Raw genomic sequence first — 13,034 nt, forward strand, 5'->3', positions numbered from 1 at the left:
TATTGTCTTATTGAAGCTGTACAAATATATAAATATAAGTACAAATGTATAAATACATAATATTCGTATTCGTATTCGTATTCGTACTGTTGGAATTAGCTACGTTTGTAACATTATTTCCAACTAGTTGCTGCGTCGTCCCAATTTCGTGTGGTGGTGGCGAATTTCAGAACTAAAGCAAGTAAATGAAAAAGGCACAAGTCCTAAACGGCACAAGTCCTAAAAGGCAGAAGTCCTAAACGCCAGAAGTCCTAAAAATCATATCGCGGCAGAAGTCGTAAACGGCAGAAGTCCTAAAATTTAGGACTAGTGCCTATATTTTTAGGACTTCTGCCGTTTAGGATTTCTGGATGTCACCCGAATCCATTTACCGTTCACGAACCGTTCAATGTTTACTTGACCTGTTCCGTACGCCAACACTTTTTCTATGTTTGCTAATGTCACACTTACTGGAACAGCAAACTTCTTATACGAAGCAAAATAATGTTTATTCGCAGTCATATGATTTGTTGCTCCTGAATCAGAAACCCATGTATCTTCTTGCACTGCACTACTAGACACAGATAACGCTGCTCCACTCTGATCACCTCTGGAAAAGGCCCCCGAGGAAGTTGCACTTTCAGTTCGTTTTTTCTTATCTGCCTTCTTCTCTTTACAGAATTTGTGAAGATGGGTTGTCGACGAACAATAATAACATTTCTTACGCGTTTCGTTTTCATTCACATTCTCCCTTGCACTTTCATGCACATTCTCCCGTACACGACTGGTAAGGTTTTCGCTTCGTTCTCCTTTCGCGTATCTTTGAGCAACAAATGCAGCATTTTCTGATAACGATACGGTTTGTAAATGTTTTTCTATGGTGCACAACTTTTCGGTTAAGTCTTTCGATGTCTGTTCACTACCATTCATTGATTCCCAGACATTATTAAACTTCCGATACTCAGAACCAACCGAATCAAGTATTCTTCTAGGTAAGAGTTCAATTGGTATGTCGTGCGATCCCCTTCGTCGTAATTCACTGTTCATGTCCGTGAACAATTTTTCCGCTTTCGATACGTGAGCAACCATATCCATTTCCGGATCGCGTTTTAAATTAAAAACTCTGTCATTTGCATACTTAACCTTTGTATGTTTGACTGTTCATACACACTCACAAGTTTGCCACTTATGTCCTTGGCATTTGTGTAAATTAACACTAAATCCTCCACCTGTGTACTCACTGCACTAGCAATTAACGCCGCTGCTTTCCCGTTGTCCAGTTTCCATACTTGTACCGCCTGCAGTTCCTGTGCCTTTTGTTCTCCAGATACTTCTGGACATATCCTTGAACCATCAACTATTGACATCAGTTCATATTGTTGAAAATGCATTTTCATCTGCCAATTCCATTGAGACCAGTTGGGTTGCCCAACCAACTTTTCAATTTTAATTTCTGGTCCCGCCATTTTCGACAATTCAATCCACTCAATCCGCCTTTGTGTAATCGTTTGACACTTACTGTTCACCACGAAATACGTACAGCAATCTAGTAATGTTAGTTAATAGGCGTTTTAAAAATATTTCTAGAAAATATTTCTTATATTACGAACGAATTTATTTTTAAAATATTCGAAATATTTTAAAAATTATATTTCATATGTTTTCTTGTAACAATAGAGAATATTGCAAATAACATGTTGGAAAACATTTGTAAAATATATGAAATACATTTTATATTCTGTTTTCTTTATCATGTATGTAAAACATTTTTAGTGTTACTACGAAAACATTTTCTCTCTCAACCAGGGGTAAAAGTGCGGGCCAACGCGGGGAGACGCCTCCACCACCTCGAAAAGACTATACGGCGTCTGCCCAGTTCCTAAAATAATTATAATGGGCAAGGATAGGCAGGGGAACGGCGTAACGTCATCCGCTACCTACCGTTCCCCCACCTTTTCACATCCACTTTTACCCCTGCTCACAACATTGAAAACATATTACATTACATTCAACACAATATTTCTAGTACAATTTGTGAAAATTTTCCTTACATTATTTTTCTGCTAACGTTCTAAAAATGCACTTCCTGTCAGTGGCGTATTTTCGATTTTGTTTCGTGAGGGAATCTTAGCTAACTTTATTCCTGGAAATGTGAAAATTGTGCAGAATATTTCATTTACTTATATATAGTAAAACAAATTTCGGGGGGCTTAAGTCCTGTACTTCATTAAATGTTCTCCAAACACATTTAAAAACATCCGGCAAATATTTGGGATACTTCTCAGATATAACAAGGATTATGTTTTCCCCAGTAATGGAAAAGTATATTCTGAAATCAATGTAAAAATGTTTCTATAATAAACATATCAGAAAATGTTGTTCACTAAAGACACAAAATACTTTCCAAAACACAATGGAAAACATTTTCCATTCATTTTTAATACGATCTATGTTTTCTTTTACCTGTTTTAAAGTTTTATATTCAAAATTCGATAAAAATATTCTGGAAATAATACTAAAATATCATACGGAAATATTTAATTTAAGTTATAGGAGAAGATTACCAAAATAATTTTGTAAAAATTAAGTAAACCTTTTAAAAACATTTTTGAAAAATATTTCTTGTATTACGAAAGAATTTATTTCTAAAATATTCTAAATGTTTTTAAAAATATATATATGTAATACGTTTTCTCGTAATAATAGAAAATATTGCAAATAACGTATTAGAAATTTTTTTTTAAATATGTGGAATATATTTCGTTTCATTGTTTTCCGTATCATATATAGAAAACATTTTTAGTATCATTTCGAAAATATTTTCCTTCTCAACAGTGAAAACATATTAAATTAGATCCAAAACAATATTTCTAATATATTTTGTGAATATTTTCCTAGATTTATTTTCTTCAAACATTCTCAAAATGTACTCCCGGTAACTTCCAAAATGTTTTACAAACATTTTTGGGAAAATATTTTCGGGAAATATTCGGAATACATTGCGGAAACCAGCATGGAAATCTCCAGAATAGGAAAACCTTTTGGAAACCAAGGCAAATATTTTCTTTTGGTTGAGAAAATATTCTTTGCTGTGTGGGTATGAACAATCTTTTGCAATGTCGCTCTTTAGTTTTTAAAGAGTTGTCGTACGAGCTATTATTCACCCCATCTTTCTATGTACAATTTTGAAGTTGGTCCCTGGACGCCCGTGAAGGGTGGCCCTGGAATCCACAGTGACAATACCAATCGGTGTGCCTTATCACATTTTCTTTTTAGGTTTTTATTTGGTTTATTTATGTTCAACGGTTATCATATTAGTGTACAATACGTTTTATCTGATAAAGGCATCATCTCTAGGAAGCCATTTTGAATACGGTGACAGATAGGAAATATGTTTTGCCACAACCCGTTTTTAGTTTTAAAGATCTGCCCCATGTTTCTATTAAAAATTTTAAATTTGCGCCCCGGGCCCACATATAGAGCGGCCATGGGAGGCACCGCAATAACACCATTCGGTGTGACTCATGGCATTCCCCATTTGAGTTTTGGTTTGATTCATTTATGTTCAACCGTTTTCGAGGTATTTGCGTGGAAAGATTAAAATGGGCAATCCTGTATATAGTGTTGGAAAATTTCATGAAAAGTTTAAACATGAAAAGTTCGCGCGAAAGTTCGCCGAAAGTTCGGCTCATTTTTTTAGTGTCCATTAAATAATCCCTGTAAAATTACAAACATTTTGGTATATAACATGGCTATATTAAAAATCGAAGGAAATTTATTTTAGTTTTTTTTTTTCTTTCTAATAGTACATAATTTTCACATTTTTTTCAAAAGACGTTACATGTATTTCAAATTCCAAGCCTATATCATAAAACAGTATGTTTTCGGCAGAAACCTTCAATTTTACATGATGCTGACAACCGAAAACTTAAATTTGACTTGCACAAACAAGTTTATATCATAAACTCACGCATTACCAATACAAAATTAATCATTTTATTTAATATTTTTTTCTTTGTGGAAAGCACTGATTCGGTTACAATAATGTGTTTTACGTGTTTATCCATATCATGTATAATGTCAATGTGTGTCAGTCCATCTTGTATCATTATGGTGCAAATAACTATACTGTATAACACATAGCTAGCTCACAGTCATCACACAATGTTCAGAATAAGTTATTATAAAAATCAATGTCGCTAATTAGTAAATAAAAGAAAGCTAAAGTTCGGGAAAATTTGCTTATGAAAAGTTCAGAAACGAACTTTCGAAAATGAAAGTTCGCCTGAAAAGTTCGCTCATTTACATCTCTACCTGTATATTCGGAATAGGCTTGTATAAATGTAATCCTCCTCATACCTAGATATATATTATGAAATACATTACATACAACTTTAGGATGTTCAAACATGTTCGAGACATTTTAAAGTACAATATAATCAATACACTTCGCAATTGTTTTTTTCAAAAAGAACTTATCTAATTCAAGGGCCACAACTTAACCCTCGAGTAGTCGCGCCGCGGTCAAAAGCACCGCAGGGAAATTATTTTCGATAGTGTGTCCATTCTGTTTGTCCGACAGACTTCTCCGTCTAGCTAATCTTCCCCCTCCCCACCTTCCCAAACATACCTGGCCAATCACTCCGTTATCCGTTGTTTAGTTTAACTACTAGTGATTGTTTAGTGGTCTGCAGTGCTTTCCACCGCGCGCGACTAACCGTGTAATGTTTTTTTCTCAGTGTTTCGCTCTGCACGTGACCTTTACTTTGGAGATGTATCTTTATAAACATACTTAGCTTTATAAACATAAATATTATTTTAATGGACAGAAAAGAGGTCGACAGAGTTAACAAACTGATACCAAGTATGAAAAAAAGAGAAAATTAGAAATGAACAGCTTAAAACAACGGAGGGAAATGTTAGGAATGGACTATTTGGATAGATCAGCCGAGAGGATCTCGTGGAAGCTTTGTCTGAGGAAGATCGTAACAATATATATATATATATATATATATATATATATATATATATATATATATGAGTGAACACGAAAGGTGAAGTGAGGAGTCTCCGAGCGAATCTGAAGATCTTAAACCCAGAAATAACCAGCGATTCCCCGAATGTAGTCAGAGCAGGAGAGGTTGAAATAAGCGACGACAAAGTGTAGAACAGTGTAAATTTGAAGATAACCTAAAACAATACAATGTAGTGATGTATAGATGAAGTTTCAAAATAACAGGACCGTAAAATAATTCAATGTAAGTTTGATTTGATTTCAATTTAGCGCCCTTTTCAGCATCAAGGCTATGTAAGACGTGGACTTACTGCTTAACGAAGGATCCGAACCACGTGAGGTCCCACCGTGAATCGAAGCCGGAAGTCCCACGCCAATGACGTGTATGCTAACCGCTTAGCTACGAGTGAAATGCGCTGTGAAGATTTGTTTTAGTGTTATCTTTATATAGTATATTTTTAACTAATTTACTATTGCATTTCTAATTTTAGACGAACCAGAGTTGACAAAACAAAAGATCATCATCAGATTTAGAATTTTCAATAAAATCAGTGCGTAGCTATCTATCTAAAGAAATATGTAACGAAAAAAACATTTTATACCAAATGAGAAGTAAAAAAAAGGACATGTCTAATTGTAGGTTTCTCTAATAGTTATTACTGTAAAACTTATTATAATAACAAAAATGTTATTCCCTCTTAATGAAAAAATATACAAAATTACGTTTCTAATACAAGAAAAATGTTTAAAACGATACTTGCAACACATTATGTTCGTACGGTCTTTTTTTTTTTAAAATTATTTCATTTTTCCTTTTGACCGCGCGCGACTACTCGCGTTCCTTTTTCAGCGCAACCTCTCGAGGGTTAAACTTTTAACATTATATTTTATGTTACATATATTTTTAACTGCATTGTCACCTCTAAATATGCTTTTATGAACGTGAGGTTGGTGACTACTCTATACTTAAAGAACATAAAACATATTCTCTTATTTACTTCAGTACTACAATAATTCATTCATATACACAATGTAAAAAGTTTAATTATTGAACAAAGAGATTAAATGCAAAACTGAAAATGAAATGAAATCTGTAACTTTACGTCCTACGGGAAGATGAGAAATGAATGAAATGGTGGAATGAAGAAAGTGGGAGGAAACGGGAGAACCCCGAGAAAACCCACGAGCAGGATGTTTGTCCACGACAAAGTTCACACAGCGCGAGCTGGGATCCAACCAGGGACCCCAAGCACCGGAGGTGAACGCTCTACCACTGAGCCACCGCGCCCCCCTAAATGCTAAACTGAGTGCTTTAATAGTAACAATCAGCAGATTCCTTATGTACGGAACACTACTTGTGCATTCTGATCCTACTGTGTTATGTGTTTAACTTGCAAACAATAAAAATGCACTGAAATCAACAGTTGTACGAATAATGTACAGAAAAAATAAGGAAATGATTAAAAAGTATATTGTATGTAGTTTGGAGAAATGAAAAAAAAATATTGTTAACAGTGTGCTGTTGATTATAAATCATATAAAGCGATCATTCAAGACCACTAGTAAATCATTATTTGTCTTCTTTAAGCCAGTGTTGCCAGATCTATTGATTTTGCAGGAAATTTCCTGCTTTTTCTACGTTCTACTGCTCTACTGCGAACGAAAATGAAAAGTGAACAATCTCCTGCTTTTTCCTTACTTCGAGAAGTTTAAGAAATATATTATTATTGAATTTTCAGTGTTTCCTCACATAAAAAAATTAAATTTCTCTGTTATAATACACAAAGCTTTGTAGAGCATCGTCATCTTCTATATGCATTAGGGTTAGCGTTTTTATGACTTTCTGTAAGATTTACAAGTAAGTGTTGTTTAGATTGGGACTTCGGTTGGAAGAATGGCTTGGATCATTTCTACACGATCGTCAGCAAGAAATCGTCTTACGCCACGATCACGTGTGACTGTACCATATAGCTACGTTATCGTTACGTGAATGAAAAACATTTTCCCACTCCACTTCGCTCTTTCACTACGTTTTACTTCATACACGTGTGTATCAAATAATATTAATAAAAATCGGGTCTTTTCCCTTTCATTTGCTCAACGTAGTTCATCGGAAATGAATTCTGGACTGCCTGTTTTGACTACTGTCCCCTTAATAATGGCAAATTTTACTTCCCCCGGATTTGTATTCAAACGCCACCACTGTATGTGTCTACTGCTTTCTCCTGTTTTTTATCTTCGAATCTCCTGCTTTTCCAACTGACTGGTCTCGCAATACTGCTTTAAGCGTGTGAAAAGAAAAAAATAATAGTATGTCTCTTACCAGTATCAATAAACTGAAAATTCCTTGTATGTTTCCATTTTTGTACTGTGTGATTTCCATTTTTGTAACTATGTGACTTTGTGAGATTGCAATGCAATGTGTGTTGATTTCATAACGGATGACTATGCAAATGTCTGTTGCTAAAGGACTTTATGTCCTATATATATTGCTAATTTATTTATTGGGTGTTATTTATTGTGTATTGCGAATAATTATTTTATAATTAATTGAAATAAACATGTATTGTGAAATAGTTAGTAATTGCCTTGTTGTGTTTATCACTTATGTATATGTTATGCTTTGCCTTTATTTCTTTTATATTTTCTTCTTGTAAAACTCCTTAGCCGAAATCAGAATTAGGACAATTGACGACTATTATTACTACTGAGAATTCCCCTTCAAGAACTTGAAATATAATGTTAAAAGGGTTTGGTTTCTTTTGCCTGGCGTTATCAGTTAACACAGTTTCCGTGTATGGAAGAAATTTTAGTAGGTGTTTCATCCCGATATTCATGAGACTGAGAAAAGTTTCCGTTTAGGACAAATTACCCTGCTCATCGTTTATAGAAATTCTGTTTTCGTTAAATCTGCTGGTATTACAGTATGTTGTGTATTTTGGTCCCGTGATGAAAAGTCTCAATGGACACGAAGAAAGAAAACCCCGTGTTTTTGAGATTTACGCTGAGACATACGCTCCCTCGTAAACTAAAATAATAATTAAGTCTAAATTTTATGGATGGAGTATGAACGAGTCTCACTAGGGTACACTAGGTTTCATCGGATCGCAGAATCCGAATCTGAGGCCCTTTAGCTTCCATCACGTCGGGTACAATATCATTTGAAGGTCAAATCGAGAAAGAACAGTGCCAAACTCTGAACAAAAATATATAAATATTTTCTTGAAAAGTTGGATCATATTATGTTATTCTCTTCACATCCAATTGTCATGTCAAGGTCATTGCAAGATCATTTCAACATCAAACTGGAAAGAACCGTGTGAACGGAAATTTTATTACGAGACACGTAGAAATGTAAATTATGTTTTACTTTACACTGACAGAGGGAAGAAAATCAAGCTTTTGCAAATAAAACTGCATACCGAAATAATCATAACCGAATACTTTTACGGGTGCGACACAATACAAGGTCTAATTTTGCTTATCATAACTTACGATCTCTAAGAAATCCACACCAACCTAAGGACTATAATCAAAAGTCGGAATTATCCTAAAAACTTGTGTAAAATATCTGTTGAAAAGGAAAATTTCAGCAAGGCAATTTCCGGTACTTGAATACTTTTCCATGTAACTCTCTTTAATCTGGTGATAAGACAAAAACGTCTCGCGTTCTTCGGAACTAGATTCTTCCCGAGACAACTTATCTGACTACTAGAATCTATCATAATATTAACTTGCTGACCATCCAAAAGAGCAGAAACATGTGGTTGTTCATTAGAATGTATAATGGGGACTAGGGTGCACCTCCGAGCAGATTCGTCCATGTCATCTACTACGTTTTTGAGTTTAAATACGCCCTACAGTACCATGCAATATGGTTAGGCAATGAGGTCCGTCTCATTCCATCCCAACCATTAATGTAAGCTATAGAGTCATATTTTCGTACAAAACGTCCCACGTCTTCTCGTACCCTAGCGTGGAAAGGTTCTGATCTAGCTATGATGTTAAAAATAGACAACGGTCGGTTTTACCTCCTGACGCCATGTCTAAAATGGGCTTCTCAGCAGTAACTTCTAACGAATCGGGTGTAATATCAGATAAGACCTGAGAGAATTCTAACTTTTTCCGAAGCTGGTCTAAATAGTTTCTGGTCAACTTAGTCGAGACAGGGGGACGATCACGCTGCGGGATCAAAATAAATCGTGTCACTGAGATTTGAAAAGTCATCACCCGGTACTAAAAGTTCCTTAACAAGAGGTTGCAACGTATACACAAATGAACTAAAATGGGCACAATTTTTACGAATTATTCAGTGTAAATATGTCACTACATAAGTTTAAATTACACGTGCAAAAAATGAGAAGGAGGAAGAAAATTAAGAGGATAACGTAAAGCACAAGAGGTATTTGCGGTTCCTCCACCACTATTCAAAGAATTGAAGAGAAAAGAAAAATAAATTTTGAGAATAAGAAAGAAGGTAAACTAATACATTTTTAGTGGTGTAATACAAACAGAGAGGCGGTGGGGAAGCAGTGTTGAAAATAATCAGAAAAAATAATTCAAAGACTGTAAAGAAGAAACCAGAATCTGGACCATTTTTCAGTGGGGGAATATGGCAAAAATATTAAGAAAAGGCCAGCATCTCCAGCATTTTAGGGGTGATTAATTTGAAAAGGATTTTCGAAGAAAGCTGTGTCGTCAAAGATAATTTTTTGGGATGTGTCTCATTGGTATATCGTGTCCTGGGACCGAACTACACCAGCTTCAATTTAAGAGAAATAGAAATGAGGGTTTCAAGATAGTTGAAGACAGAGAGAGAGTGTGAGGGGCGAGGGAAGGAAGGGATGAAACCTGATATCACAGTACCTGCTGTTACATTTCCTGCGCTGGGCTTCCTGATGTCTTCACGATGATCGTCCGGTGTTCTGCCGTTCTGATTATAACATGACCTGACTCTGTAGCCACTCAGCTAAATCCAGCCGTTGACCGAATTACTGATTATTCGGCTTGTTTACTAAATTACCTTCTCCGATGTTATCCAGGCAACTCCAAAGTCTGGCCCCGTCTAACTCCAAAGATCGGCGCCGACTGTCTCTCGACAAATTCTCTCTACTAACTTATATGACTAACTGAAATCCGGCTTTCGACTGACTCATCGTTTCCAGGTTGAAGAGAGTATTTAAGGTCCCAAATCAGCTGGTGATCTTGCTGACTCCAGACACGTATCGATCTGACGATTTCGTCTCAACAGGTACTTTTGACGTCAGAGATGGTTAGATAATTGGGAAACGTTAGATAAGTGATGAGTCATCGTTCGCTTAACCCCTGTAATTTCGCCCTTAACCATTCGATTTTAATTTTCATTCTTTAAAAGAAAGGTCAATGTACGTTCTACCCTTTATGTTATTAGTGTCTTTTTAGTAAATATATAGCCTATTAGTAAATATAGTCTTTTGGATAAAAATTTAAAATTTATGTATTTACTAAGAAAAATTTATTTGACAAATAATCATTTTCTTATTATTTATTTCTGTTAAATTGCTGAATTTAAAAAAGGAGCATGAAATAAGAAAAAAAATATTTTCAAAGTCATTCTTATATAAAACGTAAAGAAAAGAACAGAATACACAATCTAACATTTCACTCAGCAGAAGCAATCAATATATTTTAATTATTACTACACCTATTCCTACAATTTAGTATATTATGTGATCCGTATTAATATGTATTAATATTAATTGTGTAGATACTCATAAGTATTTAAGAAATATGTGTTAATTATGATGGAATAAGTACTCCAGATATTTGTTTTCTTATTATATTCATTAACTGAAAAATAAACAGCACTATTCGTATGTTTTGAATCCACACGTTAGTCATCGAACATTTCCAGAATCCAAAGTTGTTCTTCTTACTTCAATCTTCATAACATTAATTCTTCTTTATATTTTAATATGCACTACACTATGGCACCACATTCAGAACACACCAAGAAAAACAATGAAATGGTTAAAAGGGGGAGAAAGGAAACACACAAACACTTCCTGATTTCCGTTCTTTAATGTCACTGGGATTCTTCCACCGACTGGCAGCAGATCGAAACACGAACCGAATAGTTCATGAAAGGAAAGAATAAAAGTCACATAACAAAGGGATTCCCTTAATCGAGTTATGACAGTGCTCAGTTTCTTGTTTCACGAGAGATTATTTCCCTCATATTATCCTAGTAAATTATTTCCTATCTGCTTAATCCGCTTCGAGATACCCATATCATAACCATAATTCAAGTACATCGCTGAGATAAGCTCTTTATTTCCACGAGGAATATCACACGTTATTGGCTCGAATTGCCATTTAATATTAAGAGTCCAACTCCAGTCAATTACTGTATGTACTTAACAATTCAGAATGTGTTCTTTACACCATATTAGAGCTTGAAAGTGTGCTCCTTTTAACGACAGACGCAAAGTACCTTCTGTTGCAGGCAATCATGGTCCATAGACTTCCGTTTTAGTATTTAATCCGCATCTCAATTCTTTCAGCTACGTTATCTTTGGCATTCATAAGCATACAGAGGGGATAAACGATTACAGAACTTCAGAACATTTCTTCATTAAATGTATATTTTGCCAGTGATGACAAAGCGTCAAGTACTGTCTCATCAGTGTCAATAAATTTGTTGAACAAAACATGTTTTCCTTTTACCATAAAATGGTGTAGTGATATCAGTCTCTGAGAGAAACTTGTATATAATTAATCTATTAGCTCCAATGTGACCTAACGCTTGATATAATTTACGAATAGAAATCTCTCGTTTCCTTAAGTTTTATATAACAAAGATTTTGAAAATAAAAATTTATTCTTATTTCATGCTCCTTAGCTATTCGGTATAAATAAATAAAACGAAAATTATTTTGTAAAATGAATTTTTTTAGGATAAATCATTTTTTGTAATTTTAACCAAATGCTATATTTACGTAAGAGAAAATATCATGATGTATAGAACGTACTTGGAACTTTCTGTTAAAAGAATAAAAGAAAATTAAAATCGAATGATTCCCGTGAAGTTATAAATGGTTAGTCAAACGATGGCTCATCATTTCCCCTACCCCGCCCCTATCAGTCGCGGGTCTGACATGTCCACCATTCGTTTTCTCATTCCCTACCTCTTAAAGAACAAAGTTATACCATCCACAACACTCTACTATACCCATCACCAGGTTTTAGAATTATTTTTCGTAGACGCTCTGTATATTTCGAAAAGACAGTACGTATTTTTCGATTTATACTTTATTCTATGAAGCAAATAAATTCTTCATCCAATCGGAACTGCTTTTTCCCACGCAACAGGACAACGAAGTCTTTCATCGTTTATTCATCTGAAGCGTTGCTTTGTGGAGAGAATATTTTAGTGAGAGGCAAAGGTTCTCAGTGTTTCTTCCTTACGTATTAATATGCAACAACTCTCATTATTGGAGGTATTTGGAACTGAAGTGTATTCTAAAATCATTTATGAAAATATTGCACAGCAGATATCTGAGCGCTAGAGCGGGTACTGCCACATCGTTTTACCAGTTCATTATCTATACATCCCCACACCCAAGATACCGCAATATCTTGTGCGTCGTTACAAGTGGACTAAAATTATGGTCAATTCTTTTTTCATGTTCTATTTGCATGTATCCCCGTCCCCCAAATTACCTTTACATCGCCGTGACGGGTATGTGACCGTGCAGTACTCCAAGGAAGGGATGGTTGCTTAAGAAACTGTGATTAAGTTTGAGTAGTTTTTATTTTGAATAGGGAAATAACGTATATACACTGCTCCACAAAACTTAAGCAACCCGAGAGAACGTGGTATAAGTGACGTGTGGGGCCCATTCAACACTGGTTAGTGGCATGCACACACACAGAGACACACAGGCAAGTCGAGCACCCACTCTATCGCATAAGCAGCATCGTTGCAAGCGCGGTGAACAACTTACGCCATGAGCCGTACACCACAGCCCAGTAGTGTCCGAGGCTCCAAGCATTGAGTTAG

The 13,034-nt window shown here is 35.2% G+C and overlaps 1 protein-coding gene across 1 annotated transcript; it reads right to left on the reverse strand.

The window, feature by feature from the left end:
• Nucleotides 1-321: 321 nt before the first annotated feature.
• On the reverse strand, nt 322-1,074 carry LOC145682137 (uncharacterized). Its single transcript, XM_081753726.1, has one exon. The coding sequence runs from the start codon at nt 1,072-1,074 to the stop codon at nt 322-324; it is 753 nt and encodes a 250-aa protein (XP_081609852.1).
• Between the last annotated feature and the right edge of the window lie 11,960 nt (nt 1,075-13,034).

The sequence above is a fragment of the Thermobia domestica genome, chromosome 3 (genome assembly GCF_964235325.1).
Source record: "Thermobia domestica chromosome 3, izTheDome1.hap1.1, whole genome shotgun sequence".
In the NCBI taxonomy this organism is placed as follows: domain Eukaryota; kingdom Metazoa; phylum Arthropoda; class Insecta; order Zygentoma; family Lepismatidae; genus Thermobia; species Thermobia domestica.